Source organism: Mytilus galloprovincialis, chromosome 7 (genome assembly GCF_965363235.1).
Source record: "Mytilus galloprovincialis chromosome 7, xbMytGall1.hap1.1, whole genome shotgun sequence".
Classification (NCBI taxonomy): Eukaryota; Metazoa; Mollusca; class Bivalvia; order Mytilida; family Mytilidae; genus Mytilus; species Mytilus galloprovincialis.
Genome location: NC_134844.1, coordinates 35,379,094 through 35,402,951, shown reverse-complemented (window position 1 = coordinate 35,402,951; position 23,858 = coordinate 35,379,094). Strand labels below are relative to the sequence as shown.

The 23,858-nt window shown below is 30.2% G+C and overlaps 1 protein-coding gene across 3 annotated transcripts in view; it reads left to right on the top strand.

Annotated features, from left to right (window-relative positions):
• The window catches only part of LOC143082869 (twitchin-like), a 140,357-nt gene that overhangs the window by 30,617 nt on the left and 85,882 nt on the right, over positions 1-23,858 (top strand). For 2 of the 3 annotated variants that reach the window (XM_076258835.1, XM_076258834.1), the window contains exons 9-23: positions 764-854; positions 3,061-3,356; positions 3,831-3,931; positions 4,555-4,768; positions 5,231-5,318; positions 6,146-6,216; positions 6,786-7,029; positions 7,883-7,956; positions 8,534-8,627; positions 10,684-10,755; positions 14,363-14,497; positions 15,000-15,242; positions 17,509-17,554; positions 18,374-18,432; positions 23,395-23,465. In XM_076258835.1, the coding sequence (XP_076114950.1) occupies positions 764-854; positions 3,061-3,356; positions 3,831-3,931; positions 4,555-4,768; positions 5,231-5,318; positions 6,146-6,216; positions 6,786-7,029; positions 7,883-7,956; positions 8,534-8,627; positions 10,684-10,755; positions 14,363-14,497; positions 15,000-15,242; positions 17,509-17,554; positions 18,374-18,432; positions 23,395-23,465 (1,899 nt within the window). Of the gene's footprint in view, positions 1-763; positions 855-1,953; positions 2,017-3,060; positions 3,357-3,830; positions 3,932-4,554; positions 4,769-5,230; positions 5,319-6,145; positions 6,217-6,785; positions 7,030-7,882; positions 7,957-8,533; positions 8,628-10,683; positions 10,756-11,193; positions 11,278-13,382; positions 13,452-14,362; positions 14,498-14,999; positions 15,243-17,508; positions 17,555-18,373; positions 18,433-18,932; positions 18,975-21,159; positions 21,202-23,394; positions 23,466-23,858 lie in introns of all 3 variants that reach the window. The other variant, XM_076258833.1, reaches the window with a different exon arrangement.

The window sequence follows — 23,858 nt, the reverse complement described above, 5'->3', positions numbered from 1 at the left end:
GTCCATGTTCTACAGTGAATCTAAATACTTAGATATCAATTAACAGGTGCTTGTCCATGTTCTACAGTGAATCTAAATACTTAGATATCAATTAACAGGTGCTTGTCCATGTTCTACAGTGAATCTAAATACTTAGATATCAATTAACAGGTGCTTGTCCATGTTCTACAGTGAATCTAAATACTTAGATAACAATTAACAGGTGCTTGTCCATGTTGTACAGGGAATCTAAATACTTAGATATCAATTAACAGGTGCTTGTCCATGTTGTACAGGGAATCTAGATACTTAGATATCAATTAACAGGTGCTTGTCCATGTTGTACAGGGAATCTAGATACTTAGATATCAATTAACAGGTGCTTGTCCATGTTGTACAGGGAATCTAAATACTTAGATATCAATTAACAGGTGCTTGTCCATGTTGTAATAAAAACTACATCATAGGTAAATTTAATAGAAACTTATATTCCAGCCTGCTATACAGATGACCTCTATAAGGTTGAAACCAGTCTTGTGAGGTCACCCTCTTCTGGTCCTACTACAGTAATAACTATGTATTTTGAACCTCTATTTAATGGTCATTTCTCTTTTTCTGGTCCTGAGGGTGACCATCATATACTGATTTAACTGTATTAGTAGGTTTGGGAACTTTCTACAGAATTACCTTTTCCAAAATAGTTACCCCAAGTCATGCTGTCATGTGAAGTTATGAACATACAAAAGTGTATTAAAATCACTATAATTTACCTCTTTTTTTACAGGACCCCAAACCAACTGATGGAGGATCATTTAAGTGCACAGCTAGCAATGACTTTGGAGAGTCTAATGCAAACATCACTCTTAACTTCCAAGGTACAAACAAAAAAACTTTTGATATATTTTGAATTGCCTAGTAAATTGCATTTATTTTTTAATTTACTGTAGAATCAATCGTAGATATGTATGTAAACTTGTAGGTAGAAGTAATAAACAGTTTTTCTAGATGAATAATTAAACATTTAGATATTTTTATTTGCTAATTGACCAAATACTTAAATGTCGATACAATTTCTTATTACATCATTGTTACATAACCACTATATGATAAAAGTGGAAACCAATTATATGGTCTGTTAACTGAAATCATGAAACAAAAAGCAACACTTTGAAGCTGATGTAATGATGTAATAAATGTATTTCTAACGTCATAACATTCAATTACCAGGTTTAAAGTACTTTCATTTTCAAATTAGACCAGTCTACTTTCATTTTCTGCATAATTAATGTACTGTGGATTCATTCAATTTCCTGGGCACCAATTTTAATGGAAAGTATAAACCTTGCATTTTTGTGGATAAGTGATTTTGTGGATCTGCCAAAGTCTGGATACAACTTAATAGAAATTTGTATTTCTTTGAACATTTAGATTTATATCCACTTTATGGACTCTACCGTATTACAGACTCACCAGGCGTTGGTTCACTTTCGTTTGTAATTTATTTAGATTTATAGTTCACCTGTACCCAAGAAATCCTCGAAAAATTGGTATCTAACGAAAAATGATGAATCCACCGTATTAAATTGTTTTAAAAGAAATAATTTAGTCAATGCATGCACTTAATTAATTGACACAAACAAATAAAATATCAGCATGTATTTACAGTAGACAAACTTCTACTGTATTAGAACAAATGCGTCAGCTTAGTTTTAGACAAATTTGATCAATCATCAAAAGCTAAACAATGTGCATATATATATATATTTGGATTGCCATATTTTATCATTGGGAACTGATAGTTGGTCATGCTTATGATATTATATACCAACTGTGACTGAATTTTATAGCTTTTAAACTTTTTACTTCCTCAGCGGATTAAATATGGCAGAGCACATAAAATATATCAAAAATATAACCATCCCCAATATATATATACCATTGATATCATGATTTTAATTGTTTTCTTATTTGCAGTTGTTAAGAAAATTTTCGTTATTCAAGTATTTAGATACGAAAATTTTCATCTTGGTGAAAATGGTGAGACAATTTGTTGTGACTAACCTACCAGAATGCATCTATCATTCTGATCAATGTGCCTATATAAAACCTGTCATCTTTTCAAACTGTCACATGCCGCCCAATATTTTTCTCCATTAAACAAAGGATATTGAAAATATAGACACTTGAGCCAAAAAAGCTGAAGTAATCAAATTCCTGGTACAGAGTTTATTTGATTTAGAAATTGAAGTAAAAGCTCAAAATTAAAGAGAATTTTTATTTCTATCCTTATTTCTGGTTTAAAAAAGCCTAGAAATACTCCAATCAGGTCAAGTGCAGCATAGAATTTGGACACATGTGACAGTTTGCTCATCCTGATTATTTTAAGTTATAAACCATTTACTCCTATTTCTGCTAGTAGAATAGCATTTTTTTTGTTTCGAAGATTATCACCATATCCTGTTTTTCATCTTCATTTTACAAGATTTTAGTCCTTTTCAACCTTGTCAAATTTATTACATGGCCTATTTACCTAAATATGTTTGAACCTTATTGAGAACCAATTCATCACACAAGTATCCTGTACCTCCATTTTAGAAGTGATAGTTTGATTTCACAGCTCAACAAACCAAACTATAAGGAAAATATTGTTTTAAATGCATCTTTAATGAAAAAAATAGGTTTTGATAGTATTTCACATTTTAGTTTTGCTGATTATTTTTGGCTTTATTTGTTTCATTTATTTGTTAACATACATACCAGAGCCTTCATTCTTGTATGGCTTTGCAAAATAATGTTCATCATTTTATTTGACATAAAAAATTGATAATTCATTCGTTTATTTCAGGATGAAAGGTATACATAAGCTCAAACTTGAATTGAGGACTTGAAACTTACAAGTCTGTTTAATCATTTTTGAAATAGCAGACTTCAATTTCTAATGATCATGGTATAGTTACCATTTGTAGATAAGTACATGCCCTAAACAATCACTTCAGGTTTGAGCATCTAGTATTATACTCAGTATTTTCAAGTGATTCACACTCACAGCTACTGGAATTCTATTCCTTATTTACTTTTAAGGTGCTGAACAAAAGGATAAACCATCTGAAGACCAGGAAAAACCTGCAGCACCAAAACCAGCTGAAGAAAAAGAAAAACCTGCACCAGCAAAACCAGCAGGAACTGCTCCAACTTTTACAGAAAAACCAGTTATCAAACAAGAAGGAAAGAATTTGATTGTACATTGTAAATGTAAAGCTAACCCTAAACCTACCTTTTCATGGTATAAAAGTGGCCTCCCTTTGAAGGAGACATTCAGAATCAAAACCAGAGTGGATGGAAAGGGAGATGACTATGATACATTTTTAGATCTCATTGTAAGTATTTGTTATCTCCCCTTATATATTCAGTAAATCTTAATGCTGACTTTTCAGCAATAAAAGTTACAGCGATTAAAGCCATGATAAAGACTTTTATTAAATTATCATTGTTAAATGGTTTTAATCACCAGCCAGATGTCATACTTCCTTTTGATACTTATATTTTGGCATTTCACAGAATTGTCTTGACACTAAATCCATTGGTTGTGCAATGACACCATAACATGGACCTATTATTTTAATTTTTAACCTAGCTGGATATATTTTGCCTATTTCCAATATTATTCCTCTTTATGATAGACTGTATATTATTTCAAACAAAATACTATTAGGAGATAGCAGTGAAATACAATAACTCCACCTCAATTCAAGAATTTTAGTACATTTGTTGTACCCATGAAAATAAATGAATTAATGTTATGCTGTTTTTGTTTCAGAATGTCATTTAAATTATGCTGTTCTTCATTTCAGAATGTCACTAAGAATGATGCAGCTGAATACAAAGTTGTAGCCAAGAATGCACATGGAGAAGGAAATGCTACCATCACTGTTAATATGGACGAACCTCCTAAGTAAGTATGGGGAATTAACAAAGTCTGTTCAATACCAGACTAAAGTCATTATGGGTTCACTGATTTATATTTTTTCTCCAAGATGTAAGAAATTTTAAATTATTTCAAAAATCTACAAAGTAATGTACAACAGCAGAGTGTATTGCACAAAAGCAAGATATCTTCAATTGAATATAAATTCAAATCATATAATTAATTTTAAGTTCTTTGACTACATTTATTATGTTTTAGAAACCTATAATGTGTCAAATATTAAATTCTAGTCCAGACTTGTATCAAAATTGTATATTGTGTCCATTTTTGCCTCAGCTGTTCAGGGTTGGACCTCTGCACTTTTATCTGGCTGCGCTAGGCGAAGCAGTTTATTAAATCTTGGGTAAATAAATAAACCAGGGATATATTCCTGCTGGACAAAGGGAGATAATCAAGTCGTATGTAGATATTTCAAATGTGCATACATTTTAAGATTTTCTTTGATATATTTTTGTCATTTAATTTAAATAAATAAGAGCAATAGACAGTTGTTGAAGCTTTATAAGGTTATGACATGTACTCAAATTTAGATACCGGTTAAAGGTATGGTTAAACTGCTGTGATATTTTTGTGTTCTTAACTTTTATCAGAGCTGCAGAGCCACCACCCCAGTTCCAAGGTCTACCACAAGTAACATTGGAAGAAGGAGGGAAACGATTATGCATAACACAAAAAGTTAAATGTAAGACCAAACCAACAGCCATGTGGTACTTCTTGAATAAGCCAATCAAACATGGTGGAAAATATTTCCTTGAGATATCTCAAGACAGAGATTGCTACAATGTTGTGTGTGAAGTTTTAAATGTAAGTAGTGTATTATATGTTATTTATATTATTCACATATAAGGTAAACAGCTTATGACTTTAGGAATCTGTACCCTAACTTACTAAATGATTGCTAGAAAGACTAGTGACCAGAAAGAACGTTTAAAAGTTCTGTCTCAATTCTAGTATATTGTAGATCACCTTATTTTCACAGATATTATTTTGCCTTTAGCCCACTTCGTCACAATTTAATTGAGCAATTTAAAAAAATTCTTGATTTAGTAAGATCCTGCATCCAAATTTGTTTAATTTTTCATGCTTTTTTAGGCAAACGAGAAAGTTTTTTTCAGGTTTAATATCAGTGTGATTATAATACAATAAAATTTAATCAATAAGCGAAAGAATAAATAAACAAACAAACTTTTGTGAAAAAAGTATTTCTATATTAGTCAATCCATTAGTGCAATGTTTATCAATATACTCTACAATTTTCCACTTCAGCCAAAAGAATTAGACTCTGGTGAATACAAGTTTAGCATCAAAACACCTGGAGGAGAAGGATCAGGGTCAGCTAGAGTTGACCTCAAAGGTTTGTATCAATTGTCTTTTTTTATGTAAGATTATATGACCAAATATTTACAGGACCCAGGGGAAGCACTTAAAACTGTGGAAGGGTGTCTGTCGATCTGATATTCAAAGTGTTTTCTCTGGGAACTGTGAATTATTTAACATATAGAATAAGCCTTATCTTTTCTGAATAAAACATTTGTCAAGGTACTGAATAGTCTACAGTAAACTCCTGTCAATCAAAAAAGGACAGACAAGACAATGTTCAAAGGAAAACAGAAATGATATGAATAAGCAGTAATTGCATGAAAAAATAAAATAAAAAATAAACACATAGCAATAACAAAAGAAAAATTAATCTTGTTTACATTCAGATGCTGCAGTTTTCTGGTCTGTGCGTCCTTTTGTTTGTCTATTCGTTCGTCCTGCTTAAAATTTTCGGTCAAGGTAGTTTTTGATGAAGTTAAAGTCCAATCAATTTGAAACTTAGTACAAAAGTTCCCTATGATATGATCTTTCTAATTTAAATACCAAATCAGTTTTATGACCCCAATTTCACAGTACACTGAACATAGAAAATTATCGTGCGAGTGGGGCATCCATGTACTGTAGACAAGTTCATGTTTGTACTGAAATTAAATATTGAATGCAAAAAAACGTAGACCATAATCAAGGATTGGATAATGTGATTGGTCACTTGTTACATTCATCAATTAAAAGCCAGTGAAAAGAATATTAACCACCAATTACTTGAGAAAATAAAACAATTATCCAAAACACATCAGTTAGAAATATTTTTCAGATGGCTTATTTTGTCTGAAGTATAATTTTGACATGTTTTAATTTCAGCATTAATGGCTCCTAAACCAAAAATACCTAAAGGATCACCACCATCATTCACCCAAAAGTTGGCACCAACGGTAAATATGTTTTACAATACAACTTATATATATTGAAAATATTTAGGACAGGTATGATGTCAGCATTATACACTTGAAACAGCATGACAATTTTGAGACAAATCATCTTTATTAAGTTGAAAACTCAACTTTTTGTAGAAATTTTATTAGAGCTCATAGACATCTTTCACAAGCAGTAGAAATCATAATTTGTATCCTGTATATGAGAAGGGATAAGATGTTAAGTTTTTGACCCAAAGTTCATACACACATTTAAAAAAAAAAATGAGCAGAGGATTGCTGTTCTTCATCTGAAAAAAAAGTGAGGCCTTCAACATGGAGCAAAAGCAATCACTTGCAATATTTTCATGAAAGCCCTGTGCACCATGTTTTCAATGTTACTAAATACATAAACAATCGGGCAGCGTAAAATCATCCTACATATAGACTGACATACCAGACAGACATTAGAATACCAGGTTTTGTACAACCTAATGTAATACTGTCATTTTATGTAAAACAAAACAATGAAAAAAATATGGAGGATGATAGTTTTTCAATATTTATGCTTTTGTTTTTTGTGTACATAGGAAGTACTTGATGGTGATGCATGTGACTTGATTGCCAAAGTTGCTGGGAATGAACCTATTGAGGTTGTGTGGTCAAAGGATGGAGATAAACTTAAGCATAGCAAAGATTGTCAAATCACATTCAAAGACAATGTTTGTCGTCTGTATATCCCTGAAGTTTACCCAGATGATGGCGGCAAATATCAAATTGACCTAGAAAATGAGTTTGGAAAAGCAATGACATCTGCCACTCTTGTTGTCAGTGGTGAGTATTATTGGTGCTTATTTCAGGGTTTTGAGCAATTCTTGTAGTAATCACTTTGTGATGTTTAATGCAAGCTTACAAACTGTTTGAGTTCCTTTGCCTTTCTGAAAACCAAAGAGATCTTAGATTAGAGACAACCTTTTTATTTAGCATACATCATTTCATTAAGAAAAAACAAATTAAAGTTAAAAAAAGAAAAAAACTGAAGCAATCACATGAACTTTTAAAGGAGCAAGACTGGTTGCTCAAATAGGGTAAGAGCTTGAATAACCCGCAATGAAAATCCATGCTCAGTTCAAATGTCACAATATGAATAGATAAAATTGAGAAAGGAAATGGGGAATGTGTCAAAGTGACAACAGCCCGACCATAGAGCAGACAACAGCCAAAGGCCACCAATGGGTCTTCAATGTAACTAGTTGTTAAAATTAAACAATGAGTAAATTTACAGATGATTTAAAAATAACACCTTGAATTTAACTAATAATACATGGGTGCCTAGAAAGTATATTTGATAAAATAAAATTAAAAAATCCCAATAATTGTTGTATATCTGACAAAATAAACAATTATTAGGAGTTTTGTATATAATAAAAGAATGAGAGAAAAATATGTATATAGTATACATGTAATAGTTACAGGAAGTGCCTATTTAGATGTGCAGAAAGTGTTGATTTTGAAAGGAAATTATAAATAAAACCTTTATAGCTCGATTGGATATAAGTTCAACTGTTTATAGCTGTAGGAGGAACAGCTGCGAATTAGTATTCATAGAATGAGTTTTCCTTAATCAATGTTTTGAATATTTGTTAAAAAAGTTGAATACATTGAATATGATCTTTTTCTTCCACAGAAAACCCTGACATGGCATTGCCAGAAGTTACTCCTATGTTGGGTGATGATCCCACAGGAAAAGTTATAGAACAGGTACATAACCAGATTGACTTTTCAGAAAAAAGGGAGGTCATCAATCTTACTATTTAAATGAAAATATATTGAAGTTTAATGAGAATTGGACCAGCTATATTTGAAAAAAAATACATGCATTTTAAATCTAAATCCAGCAATACATAAATTTACTTTAAATTACTGTATGGATGATACTTACAAGAAGCAAAATCCACTTTTTTTTACTCTTTTAGACTGAAAGTGACCAGTGTCTAAATGTTCTATTTTTTGTGCATTTACCTAATCGAAGTGGTGGATATATAATTGGATGGCTTTAAGACTTGTATAACAACACTCTTCATACTGAGAAGTTATTAAAATAATGCAATCAATGAAAATAGTCTCTACCACTTATAGAATTTTAAATTTGCTTTTAAGAATGAAAGTGTCTTGACCATTTTAATTTTCAAGCAAAGACCATCCACTCTAGGAAAGTCAAAATTGAAGAAAACATGCAGAAAAGATTCATAGAGGACCTGAAAAAAGAATTATTTGAACTACTGATATGTATATAAATGATTGTTAAATATATTATGATTTATTATTTGTATGTCAGAAAATCCCAGAACCTGAACAGGTTAAGCCAGTAGAAAAGATACAACCACAAATTAAAGAACCTGAGAAGTCAAAAGCTCCAGAGAAAAAGAAAGGTATAACTTTAAATAGAAGTGAACCCTGTATTTATGTATAGAAATCAATCTGGAAAATGAATCTATTTCTTATTTTGTAGAAATCGAAATTTTGTAGGTTTACTTTTGAATACTTATACTATTATCTTTGGGAAAGAATATATTGTGTTAATAAAATTTATATAATTTTATTTTTCCAAGATATTCAGTCCTAAAAGGTTTAAACTTTAAATGATATTAATATAGTTTTTCGATTCACTGGGGAATCTATGGAATTAAAGAGAAATTAGATTCATTTACGAGAATGTGTTTTCCTGACTCAGCACTGTTTTTGCACACTTATATATTTGCTAGATTTATCCACTATTTAAGTTTAGTATTATTTCCACACAATATGATTTTGATTTAATGGAATGTTGTATGAACAGATTGACTAATGACAATTTTTTCTCTCAAGTATTAAAGGGTATTTTGGAAATGTTAAATGATAGTAGTTTTGAATTGACTTTACATTGATAGAAATTAATTTGTTCCCCTTTTCTTGTGGAGACATACAAAACCTTGCCTTTACTTAGCCAATGAAATTAGAATGTTTTAGAAATGAAGATATTTGTACAAAAAGAGCACAAAAAGTTTGATTTCCTTGAAAAACACTACTTATTAAGTTAGTTAGTTCTGTTCACATTAACATCATAGCACCTTTATTATAATTTTCAAAGTACCATGTAAGTGTTTCTTTTTGTACCATACATTACTGCTAATATTTTGCGTTTTTATTTCTGTAAAATCAGTTTTTAATTTAAAAAAAATGGCTTGTAGTTATAAACTTTGGCATTTGTTATTGGCTCAAGAAAAAAATAGTCCTCATATGGAAAGAACATTTACATTGTAATTTATATACACAATACACAAAAGAATATGAAGCCCACTTCAGTTTACACTATATTTGATGTTGTAATATTTTATTTTTTTGAATAAATGGAATCGACAGGTTGTCACCCATTCAGATATATATATATATAACTTAAAGCTTTTGCTAGTTGGATGGGATTCTAAAATTGATATAAATGTACTCTGAAGTTAAACAGTAATCAGCAATATGTATGAAAGTTTATCAGCCCAGTTTTGAAAGTGATAAAATTTCTTTCTAAAGCTATTTCACTGCATATATTTTTTTTTGCTTTTCTAATTTTCGAATACATTTGCATTACTCTTCTTGCTCATCTTTTTTTTACCTGTCCATTCCATTAATTTCTTCTTTTTTTCTTTTTTTTTTATAAAATATGTATTCATGATATATTATTTTATAATTTGCACCCTTTATTTATTAGGGCTATTCCAGAAAAAAATGTATGGGGGGGTTGGAAGGCAGTTTTTGTCAGCACCCACCACCCAGACAATTGTAATTGAGAATACATTTTTTTCTGGAATAGCCCTTATAGAAAATGCCATATGAATATGAAACTGTGAATGCTTGATAATTTAGATTAAAATCAGTATTCTTTATACAAGAATAAAAAGTCTTCTTTTATGTCCTAAAGTTTTAAGGAAATTTCAAGCGTCTAGAATTTAAATTAAATAGACATGCCTGTCTTTTCCTTTAAGTTATTTTACTTATTCAAGAGGCCCTTCAGCAAAAACTCAAACTTATAGTTTTTATTTTCAAACTAAACTCGTGAATATTTGTTTTTCCGTTAAGTTTTGTCTGTCACCTTAAGTCCAAATGATTTAGTTTATTTTTAATTTTATCTTTGAACATTCTCCATACTTATAATTCTTGCTAACATTCACAGTTTCTGTTTAATGTATCTTTAGTTTTCACAGTAGGTTTAATTTTCGGTTCTGTCCTATGAAAATGACTGCAAAATCTAAAGACTTGATCGTAAATAGAAATTTGTACATTTATTATCACAGTGAATGTGAATTTTATTAAATTTAAGAATTAGTTTTGTCAAATTTCTCTTGAAAAAGATGGTTCAGTCATTTTTGTAGGAACACTTTTAATCTTTGTTTTACTGTAGTTTACTCTAGTTCTGTTACTTTTCCTTCTTCTTTGACCTTTTTGCACCTCTTGAAGAACCAGCAGCAGATGCTCCAAAGAAAGTCTCAGCTCCTCCACCATCTATAGTTATTGATGATGAAAATACAGGTAGGGTCAAAGTTCAGTGAGCAAAGGGAGACAACTGGCCTATAATCAGATATTGATCTGATTTATTAGGAAACAGTTTCAATTTTGATTGAAATAAGTGCTGACTGTAAATAATTCTTGAAAAATGAAGTTTTTATAACTTTCTTGTTTTTTTGTAGATGTTCTGTTCTGCCTGCTTCTTGTTTAGGTGCATGTTTTATCTCACTGCCTGTGATATGGATATCATATTTAAGATTTGTTTTCGTATACGTTGAGTATAGGTAAGGAGTATAAAAATGTATACCTGCGTCATTTACTTCGGGAAAATATATATCTGACATCATAGATATATAGGTCTAACCCCAGACTGACATGTTTACAATTTACATGTCCTCCAATTTTACTTAAATGACAAGTCATAACACCGGTACTGTCAATTTTATGCTGAATTTTTAACAGATAATAAATTTAATCGAACTCCTCCTCGGAAACCAAAGATGTATATTAAACAACCTACTACTATCCTTGAACTTGAAGAGGCAGGTATGTACTTACTTTACTTTGTATGATAGTCAACAGTCAAATATAAGGAAAATTTCAGGATTTGTTTTTCGCTATCAGCAACTTTAATTTCAATATTCAAATACTTGTTGCATATCTGTTAATGGATTAAATTTTATTTCCCACAAAAAAAAATCAAATTAATGATAGGCCGTCTTTAAAGATTATTTTTCTTCAATTTAAAGTGAATTTGATTGTTTTTGATTGGCTGTTGACTATTAAGGCATGCATGCAGTTGGCTGAGCTTTGCTGTACAGATGTCTTGCATGATATATGTCCCTAATTATTTTATATGTTGTAAAAATATCATATAAAACATTTCATATGTAAATCATTCTATATTTAGCAATTTTTTTTCATAAAATTTCAATTATATCTTTAAACAGTATATATTTATTTTTACTATAATTTTAATTTTGTTTTTTGTTTTCTTTATCAAAACTATTAAAAACATTTTTTTTTTTTTTTTTATATTATAAGAAGAATAAGAAAATTTAAAAAAGAAAAAGAAAAACACAAAAACAACAGGAAATGTTTCAATTTTATCTTCACATTATAAAATCTTCAGTGTTGGGACATTGTCATGTGACTGTCGTCATAGCAATAACTCACAGTATCACCCTTGCTGTGGATTTTACAATTTTATCAGAAATTTTCACTGAACATAGAATTTTGGTTGTTTTTCATAGAAAGGTTATTTTTTTCGTAAATTTTTATTTCTTATTTCAACATTTTACTAAGTGACATTTGAAACCCCATAGTTTAGAAACTGTTCGTAATATGATTCAGCAAGTCAAATTTTCAAGCCGATTATTGGAATAGAGAACACAAATTCAAAATGAAAACTTGAAGGCTTTTGTGAGAAATCCAAAGTTTTCATTCACCATAAATCTGTAAGAAAATGGAAACTTTTGCAACACTAAATTATTAGAAGCAATTAAAATGATAAAATTAAAATTGCATCAAATGAGAAAAATTCAGGTTAACAATATTTATATACATGTAATCTGGCTGACTTAACTGCTTATAATAAGAATAATCAGACTTTGAATATCTTTGTGCCAAAAACTCCAGAATTTATCATCCATTGAGAGGAAAATTGTATAACATATTCTATGTTATTTACAAAGTTATGTATATATCAATAAGCTTTTGCATAATTTGCTTTTGCAGCTAGTATATAAATTATATAACATGATATATTAGATGCTGGCACCAATAAAATTTCTTAAAAAATATATGCTATAAATATTATAAATTATACAAAGAATTACATTTAGCATGTTGCAAGCTAAACACAATATAACCGTCCTAAATAATAATTAAATCAAAAAGATCCATTTTTATATACCAAGAGTCGGTTTCACAAAAAAACTTACGACTGAGATTGATCGTATGTATACTGAATTGTTCATGACTTACATTCAATCTTAGTTGTAAGTTTTTTTTTGTGAAACTGACACCAAATCGGTGTCGAAAATTTATTTGCTGATTCACATGTGAAGATCATGTTTCATTTTAACAGCTCGGCTTTATAATGTAGATATATCAATTTAATATACTAAATTCACTGTTTAAATGTATGCTTTAAATATAGTATATCTTAGATAATCAGACAAAAATTTAACCTCTGTAGCGTTAACAGTAAAAATAGGTTTAGGATTGAAATGATCAAAATTAACCAATAAATGTCTAAAACGCATTGAAAAATATAATACTTTCACCGATTATTTATTGGTGTTGTAATTTTGTAAGTGTATCAACAGTGCCTGAATTTCATTATTACTGTATTGATCTCTTTTTTTCAATCTTTTTTTATGCGAATATAAAGTAAACTTTTATTGTTTTAAACCGAATTCTATAGAAGTCCAACCAAATTCATTAGAACGTAAAGATTTAAATGAACAAAATGAGTAGTTATTTTTTTTTTATCAAATTCAAACAAACAAAAGTTGAAGTGGAAATTTTTTATTTTTTTTTCATTAAAATGTTAAAAAGCTTTGAAGTGAACATTTTTTTAAATGATTAACTTAATTAATAAGCAGACAAGGGTGATAACTCATTAATTAATTAACTTAATTATAAAGATGACCTGTCGGATGGTTATGAAGGAGATGACGATCGACCATCAATTCCATTAATCGTCATGAATCACGGTAAGTTTAATTTGTGTTCCACAATTGTTTTTGAAATACAACATTCAAATTTTGTTGCTGAAAGGCTTAGTTCAGACCTACTCAAGTCAAGATTCAGGAAATCTGTTTACAACAAGAAGCCCCTGTTACACTTAAAAAAAGGGGGGATAAGTAGAGTAAAACCTGTATATAAAAGTCACTCTTAGGGTCAGAAGAAAATTAGCATATTAGAGAGATGACCTTTGATTTGAGGGTCAACATACATAGATATTACTACAGTGGGATTAGAAGAGGATGACCTGCTATTTAAAGTAATGTTTTAGCTAAAGAGTGACAATTAAAGCAGGTTTGATAGCATGCATTATATAATTGCCCACTTACTCTTTCTCTGATTTTCTGACCAGATTAAAGGTATATGATCTACATGCTCTCCCAAACTGCTGGTACTCACCAAAATGGTTTACTCTTGGCATTTTGTTTTCCTCTTCAGCTAAATCTGACTGCTATGAAATACAGCAAATTATAGAATAGGGAATAGGAAGTCACTGAAGTAATAGATGCTTGCTGTATATTTTTAAACAATTTTTTATTTTAAATGATATTATTTAGATAAGGGATTATGATTTTGTTGTTTATCAATATGTACAATTGTTCTTGAGTTTGAAACTTTTAATCAGGTAGATATCATCAATTTGAACAATAGTTTTAGCTCTACGAAAAGATATATTCACAAAACATGCATCATATGTTCCTGTTTATTTACCTTAAAAGGAACTTAAATAAAAATTATAAATATTTGAAAAGCTGTCCAATTCTAAGAATTTTTACAGTGCTTATAGATTAGTACTGATAAAAGGACGATTGAGACAGAGAGATTTTTAATTTTTTGTTTTATCTTTTATTTAAAAAGATTATTAAATAACTAATTTTAGATGATGTAGAATATGAAGATGCTGGACCTAGAAAGATATCAGTCTCTAAGAAGAAGGAGGAAAAACCAGAAAAGAAGATTGAAGGTCCAACACATGCTCTTGCCAAGAAACCAGACAATGTCACCATTGTTGAAGGTATATATTTGTTAATGTGATAATGTCTGATAAATTTGTGTAACATTATCACTATTTCAATAGACATTATTGCCATTGTTGCAGATAGGTTTTTGTTGATGTGACATTATCACTAATTCAGCAGACAATGTCACTTTTGTTGAAGGTAAGTATTTGTTAAGTGACATTGTCACCAATTTGCCAGACAATGTCACCATTGTTAAAATTTTTGTATTTGTTGATGTGACATTGTCATTAATTCACCAGAAATGCACCATTGTTGTTGGTATATATTTGTGATGTGACATTATCACTAAAATCACCAGACATTGTCACCATTGTTGAAGGTGTAAATTTGTTGAAGTGACATTGTCACTTATTCACCAAAAATTTTCAACATAGTTGAAGGCATGTATTTGTTGATATGACAGTGACCAGAGGTAGTTCATTTTCATTTTTTTTAGTTTTTGCATAAAAAAGTCAATAATTTTACATTATCTTAAATTAACATTGTCAATTGTAGGAGAGGATCTCAAAGTCAATTGTGCACTTGATGTGAAGCCAGGTCTACAAGCACCTAATGTGAAATTCTTCCGTGGAAAGAGAGAGTTGAAGGATGACACCAGAACACGTATCATCCATAAGGACCAAGGTTCTTCTCTCAACATTAACAAAGCAAGATTCTCTGATGAGTCTAAATACACAGTTATTGTTGAACAAGAAGGTGTTCCAGTCGACCAGGCAACATTTAGTGTTTTTGTTAAAGGTTTGTTTTTTGGTGGCATTAGCGTAGCATTGCGATATAAAAAGCAATATGAGTCAAATTATGGAAGCATGTAACATTTGCAGACAGGCCATTGCGTTTGAATAAATAATGGCCTATAGCGTAGCTGTTGTCTAAGGTACAAGCATGAAGTCTGATATCTTCATAATTTAATATTTTGTATATTTCATTTCCATATTAATAAATATTAAAAAAATTACAATGGTGATGAAATTTACAAAAAGATTGTGTAGATTTTGAAGTAAATATATATGATTACATTGACCATGTTTATGGTTAAGTCGCTCTAGGTACATTTATCTCATTAGTATGCATGTATAAATACATTGGGGAATTCCAGAATTGAATATTTGGGGAGTAAGAAGGCACCTAATATTAATGATATATGAATAGCAAAGTTTGAAACAATCATCCACACAAAAAGCATTTCAAATTTCTGATTAAAATTATATGGACAGGGGTCTTTTGGAAATAAAGGCCTTCCAACCTCCCATACATTAATTTTGGAATAGCCAACCTATTGCACAAATCATAAACCAATCTGCACCTTGCACTGCATGTATCATATAAAGAAAATTGCTTATCAGCACTTGGCAGAACTGCTTCCTTTGGATGGTTGTTAAAAGACCATCACCCAAGAAGATTTGCAAATTGATCTCTGATGTTGGATGCTAACACTCATCAAATGCTATCCTCACCTTTCACCTTTGACCCAACCACACATGCACAGCACAAGGCAGCGTTCAATCAGCAGCCGCAGCAGCAAGCTACATGGATATGAAACAAAGATTCAGAGCTTAGTAGCGCAAAGCACAATAATGGCAAGTATTTTAAAAATGAGGGTTGCAGTAGTCCTTTTCTCAGAAATCTCCAAAATAAAAAGGTGGACCAAGTTTATGTGACACAACTCTTACAAATTGCTTAGAAGTTTGTGGCAACCATTGGGATAAATATATTCTAATCTTTTAACACAGAAAATTTTGATTTTATGTTTTACAACACATTGTTGATTCGAAGAATAGACCTTATCGCTATTTGGAAAATGAGCCTGTTGACCCAAAAATCTGCGCCTCTTGAACTATTGATGTCATACAACAATCACTTTTCCATTGTGACTTCATATATTTATTATCCAATTAAAATTGCAAACTTCAAATTAATAAGAAGTGCTTTGGAAGAAGAATAACTAACTAGTATATGCACATGGTTTTATGAGAAAAAGGACTACTGCAAACAAAGTTACAAAAAATCTGCTGAGCTCCTATTTGCAACTTATTTAGAGCAAAAGTTAAAATTAACAAATATGCAAAGCAGGAAATATAAAGAATGATAACATGATTTGCAAATGAATAAACAAAATGCTCAAGTTCATTCACTAACAAATGACCATCACAAAGTAAAGAAAAAGGTATTAATAAAGTTTTGTGGTAATCCAGGCACCCATTTCACAAAATGTTGTGTACTTAAGATGAATTTTAGTGGTAAGTTTTTTTGTGAAGTGATGGCTAAATCTATACAACTGCTGGTCAGTACTCAGATGATATTTTGTCAATGGACACATTTTGGATAATATCAAAGGTCTGTAGATAAATAAGGTCACACTGACCTACATGTCATGTTTTAATGACTGATTTTGCCTTAAAATTAGAAAGAAACAATACAGAAGTAACTGCATTTAATGCAAGAAGGGTAGATCAAGTACTATGCTCAGTAAGCTATGATATTTTGTCAGTCTTCATATTAATGAAAGTAAAGATGACCCATGCAATAAATGAGTGTCATTGATTTACATTTTATGCATGTGTGATAATCTCTGTTGTTAAAAAGGATTAATGTAAAGAGAGGGAAATACAAACTGTTTCCTCTTCTCCCTTGATTTATCCTGTATGCTACCAATTGAAGTAACAATGACAAGCAAAAATACAATCCAGTCCTGAATTGTTCAATAACAGGGGGTTTCATATCGACCCCTTGTGACACAAATACAGATAATGAAAGATGGGAGGTATAAGCCATTGAGACAGGGACCCAACATAACCAAAAGACATCTAGAGGTAAAATCTTCAATAACAAGAATAAGGTATAAACAACAACTATCAAAGATCTGACAGCAACACCCAAATATTCCATGCTTTATAATATTTGCTGGGGAGGGGGGCACTTATATACCCCCTGGAATTCAGATTTGCAACTAATGTGTAATCAAGTAAGCAATTTGTTATATATTTTGACTGAAATGTATTTTCAGATCCTAAAGATTCAGCTATGGACTTCAGGTCTCTCTTGAAACACAGGTAAGCTTAAAATTATTCAATTTAATAGTGGTATCATGAATGAAGTTAGATAAAGAAAAAAGAAATTTGTCTTTGGTTACATTTGTTCCTTTCTTAAGATAGACATGGGGTATTATGTGTTTTGTTTGCATATCTGCTAGTCTGTCTGATATCAGGTTAAAGTTTTGTTATAGGGTAGTTCGTGGTCACATATACCTGAAACTTAGCTCACATATATTAAAATAAGGAGGTGTGTTATTAATACTGTGGATTCATTATTATTCATGGGATACAAATTCTTGTTGATTTCCTGGGAAGAGTTGAATCACAATTTCAAATGTTCAATGAATTATAAACATTCTAGTGAATGCAGACTTAAGCAAAACAACATAATTAAGTATCCACAAAAATGCAAGATTTCATCAATCACCGAAATTGATATCAACGAAAATAAATGAATCCAAAGTATATTCCTGGACTAGCTTTTTGTTCTACAAGTGTTTTCAAGCATTCAGTTGCACAGATCTAGCCTAGGTTTTGATTGTACACGTCTGTGAAAGCGTTTGATTTTACATGGATTGACTAGCTTTTGGTTGTACATGTCTTTGCTAACTTTTAGTAGCACAGATCTCAGATAGCATTTCGTTATACAAATCTGGGTTAGGTTTTGATTGCACCTGTCAATGCAACATTTTGTTGTGCAGATCTTGGCTATTTGGTTACATGTTGAATGAAATATTATATTCCTTCCAATACAATGATATTATATGTTAACCTTTTTATAAAGAAAATTATTTTTAATTTTTACATGTGTATTTTCAATATTATTGATATTTTCAGAGACCATAAAAAGAAGAATGATGATGATGATGATATTGACTGGGGGTCTCTTAAACCAGGTTTGTTTAACAATTCCTTTGTTTTAGCCAGAATTTACCTTACACAATTCAATTCTGAATTTCAATATGACCAATTTTCTTACTCATACCATTCATTTATACCATGTTTCTTAAACGATTTCTTCACTTAACTTCAATAAATTTGAAAGTCTTCCCTGTATGTCAAGTTCTACATTATTGTATTCTCCATTCTAGTGTCTTTCAAACTTTTCCATAAGCCTGTTACAGTATATTAATGCTATGAAATAATACTTTGACTAATTACACTGTAATACATTTGTTCTGTTTACAGAACTGCTCACTTCATACCTATTTGCACTGAAGTATTATTGCACAATGCACATATTATAACCTTAGCACTAACAAAAATTGCACAAATGTTACTTAGGGGCCAGGAGAAGGTAGGGGAGAGACATGCGTTAGCTGGATTTCGTCTTTCACTGACTCATTTATTCTCACTCATTTTGTTGCTTATGAAATTGATATGTACTTTTTTTCAGTGGAAGGCCAAGACCAAAGCCAACTGCAAAAACCACCGCAGAGTATGTAAAGCCAAGTGAAAATGATACCCCCAAAGCTATAGCAATTCTGCAGAAGCGCTATTATCAACTGTCTATTTTATAACTAGCTGTAATACTAAATGACCATACTGAATAGCTTGATTTTAAGATAGCAATTTTTCATCCATATGATTAAATATGTATCAGTTATTAAACAAATTTCCTTACATATTTGAGCCAAATTGCTTCCAATTACAGAAAAATTCTGTGATCAACTTAATTAAAAAAAGAATTGTCATCTACTTTTCGGTATACCAATAACATACAATCAATTATAGAAGAAGAATTTTTGTGTGAGAAGAGCTACAAGCAGGTTAGACACTCATAAGTTCCTTTTACAAGATCATATTGCTTTAAAATTGCTATTTATAAATAATAGCTTGATGCAAAATATGGTGCAGAACATTACGGCTAGTTGAATTTTTTGAATTGCGCATTCCAATTTGTGTGTTTAGTGTCTAGTCATAAATCATAGCTTAGCTTTAGATCATTTGACTTGTACCTAGGCAATTCATCTTAGTAATTAGGATATCCTTACAATTTAGAGAGTGGGTTTGCATATTTTACAACAGCAACTCCGCGTTAAAAAAAATTCCACCATAAATATTTTTGTCTATCTCCACGCTTAATTGAAAAGATAAAAAATAACTATTTAGATTAATATAAATTTGGCATGTTTGAAATCATTTGTCCTTCCTGTAGGCTTTTTAAACCTTTTAATTCAAACTCCATTGGGTGTAAATGTCTTAGTTAGTTAGAACAAAAGTAGAAATTTGAAGTGTTAGGTGTGAAAATTATGGGGTTTTTTTTATGGTCAGTTTTAACCAAAGCAGTTATTTTTCAGACAAGTGGTAGGTAATTGATATCTTATCAGTGAAATATATTAATCCTAATGAAAAAGGTAATTCTTCAAATCATTAGATCCATTCAATCTAAAAAAAAAAAAATGGACTAAATTTTCTCAAATAGTCTTATTTGCCAAGTGAGATTAAAATTTTGAGAAATGTGAGAGTTTTTAAAATACATTTTGTTTTTTCATCTGTCTTTTTAAGTAACCATGACAATAATATTTCATTGTACTCTTAGTGCATGTAGTGTTATTGTTACGGTTGCTTAGAAACTCAGGTCAGCAATTTGAAATATTAAGACAAATATGTATTTTGAATGTACAAATATTTAAAAATGTATTCCTTATATACATGCGATGAGAATTCAAACATTTGCCAATCATTTAATACTAGAAAAGTGTGGTCTCATAAGAAGCACACTAAATTGATTTGTTCATATGCTGACAGTTGAGACACTCTAGAACATTTTCTTTTCATTGTATCGTTTAGTTGCCGTCTCATTAATATATATTTATATCTTACTTCTTTTTTATCATTATCCAAAATATATCATGTTTTAGGTATTAGGTTTAGTTTCAAAAAATAAATTTTCTAAAGATGGTCAAATTTTTAAGAAAAGACTTCCTAACATGCTAGAAATATTTTTTTGAAGAATAATAAAAGCTATTCCAAAAACATCTAAAAGCCAATTTGAAAAACATTCTTACACAATAGCAGAATTAATCAGGATATCAGGGAAAAACATTTTAAAAGGCCCATTTTATATTCAGATATACTTATTGGTGCTGACAGCTGTCACTTGTGAGACCACACTTTATCTACATGTATCATATCATTAATTATGTGGTGTTTTGTTTATATATATACATGTGTATTTGTTATTTATATTCAGTGTTTTTTGTCTAAATTTGTGCTGTGTCTTGATGCCAAAGAAGACACAAATTGCAGGCATTTATTTTACTTAGGCTTTAAAGTCTTGAATAATTCATATTATGAATTCTGTTATGAGAAGGAAAAACGCAGCAGCACACATTTTAAAATAATGCAGCAGATTATTTTCTCTGATAGACTCAGAGCTCAAATAATGTTCTAGCGCTAAACATTTTACAGAACTGCTCACTTCATACCTATTTGCACTGAAGCATTATTGCACAATGCACATATTATAACCTTAGCACTAACAAAAATTGCACAACTGTTACTTAATGGGCCAGGAGAAGGTAAGGGAGAGACATGCGTTAGCTGGATTTCGTCTTTCACTGACTCGTTTATTTTCACTCATTTTGTTGCATATGAAATTGATATGTACTTTTTTTCAGTGGAAGGCCAAGACCAAAGCCAACTGCAAAAACCACCGCAGAGTATGTAAAGCCAAGTGAAAATGATACCCCCAAAGCTATAGCAATTCTGCAGAAGCGCTATTATCAGCTGTCTATTTTATAACTAGCTGTAATACTAAATGACCATACTGAAAAGCTTGATTTTAAGATAGCAATTTTTCATCCATATGATTAAATATGTATCAGTTATTAAACAAAATTCCTTACATATTTGAGCCAAATTGCTTCCAATTACAGAAAAATTCTGTGATCAACTTAATTAAAAAAAGAATTGTCATCTACTTTTCGGTATACCAATAACATACAATCAATTATAGAAGAAGAATTGTTGTGTGAGAAGAGCTACAAGCAGGTTAGACACTTTTTACAAGATCATATTGCTTTAAAATTGCTATTTATAAATAATAGCTTGATGCAAAATATGGTGCAGAACATTACGGCTAGTTGAATTTTTTGAATTGCGCATTCCAATTTGTGTGTTTAGTGTCTAGACATAAATCATAGCTTAACTTTAGATCATTTGACTTGTATCTAGGCAATTCATCTTAGTAATTAGGATATCCTTACAATTTAGAGAGTGGGTTTGGCAAACTTTGCATATTTTAGGACAGCAACTCCGGTTAAAAAAAAATTCCACCATAAATATTTTTGTCTATCTCCACGCTTAATTGAAAAGATAAAAAATAACTATTTAGATTAATATAAATTTGGCATGTTTGAAATCATTTGTCCTTCCTGTAGGCTTTTTAAACCTTTTAATTCAAACTCCATTGGGTGTAAATGTCTTAGTTAGAACAAAAGTAGAAAATTGAAGTGTTAGGAGTGAAAATTATGGGTTTTTTTTATGGTCAGTTTTAACCAAAGCAGTTATTTTTCAGACAAGTGGTAGGTAATTGATATCTTATCTGTGAAATATATTAATCCTAATAAAAAAGGTAATTCTTCAAATCATTAGATCCATTCAATCTAAAAAAAAAAAAAAAATAGACTTAATTTTCTCAAATAGTCTTATTTGCCAAGTGAAATTGAAATTTTGAGAAATGCGAGAGTTTTTAAAATACATTTTGTTTTTTCATCTGTCTTTTTAAGTAACCATGACAATAATATTTCATTGTACTCTTAGTGCATGTAGTGTTATTGATACGGTTGCTTAGAAACTCAGGTCAGCAATTTGAAATATTAAGACAAATATGTATTTTGAATGTACAAATATTTAAAAATGTATTCCTTATATACATGCGATGAGAATTCAAACATTTGCCAATCATTTAATACTAGAAAAGTGTGGTCTCATAAGAAGCACACTAAATTGATTTGTTCATATGCTGACAGTTGAGACACTCTAGAACATTTTCTTTTCATTGTATCGTTTAGTTGCCGTCTCATTAATATATATTTATATCTTACTTCTTTTTTTATCATTATCCAAAATATATCATATTTTAGGTATTAGGTTTAGTTTCAAAAAATAAATTTTCTAAAGATGGTCGAGTTTTTAAGAAAAGACTTCCTAACATGCTAGAAACATTTTTTTGAAGAATAATAAAAGCTATTCCAAAAACATCTAAAAGCCAATTTGAAAAACATTCTTACACAATAGCAGAATTAATCAGGATATCAGGGAAAAACATTTTAAAAGGCCCATTTTATATTCAGATATACTTATTGATGCTGACAGCTGTCACTTGTGAGACCACACTTTATCTACATGTATCATATCATTAATTATGTGGTGTTTTGTTTATATATATACATGTGTATTTGTTATTTATATTCAGTGTTTTTTGTCTAAATTTGTGCTGTGTCTTGATGCCAAAGAAGACACAAATTGCAGGCATTTATTTTACTTAGGCTTTAAAGTCTTGAATAATTCATATTATGAATTCTGTTATGAGAAGGAAAAGCACAGCAGCGCACATTTTGAAATAATGCAGCAGATTATTTTCTCTGATAGACTCAGAGCTCAAATAATGTTCTAGCGCTAAACAATGCAAGTTTCTAACGCTCTGATAATACATTTTACTTTTCTCATAAAAGAATTTGCTTTTCATAGCTTAATAACATACACAAAACATTCCTGCAATTGCAAAACTAAGAGTACATTTTGTTTGTACTAAGACTGCAAAGATTAACAAGCTTTTTATTAAATCATTGATCTAGACTTGTATTTATATTTGTAAACAAATGATTAAATTTGATATTTGTACTATACAGTGAAGAAAGAACGACGTCCATCTTTGGTTGATTCAATGAAACAACATCTTGCAGACAGTGAAGTAGAAAGGGTATGTATATTTCAAGGTTTAAGAAATTATTTCTGTATAATATATGGTCTGCTTTAATGACATAAAATACATATACAAGGATGCACACATATTTATTTAAACGTTCATTTGCTGCTTTATTTGTTGATACACTAATAAAAATGAGGTTGCTTTAACATATTTATGCTCATCAAAAATGTTTTTACTTATTCAAGATATGTATTTTTGTAACTTAACTGGTTAGAACAGTAGTAGAATGTTTACATTGTATTGCAGAACATGATCTTTGGTTGTTTTATGACAGATTTCTAGAGGATTTTTTTATATATTGAAAAAAAGACATATAAGGGTCAATAAGGGGTTAGTTAGGCTGTTATGAATTTTTTCAGACCTTTTTTAGTTATAGTGATCAAA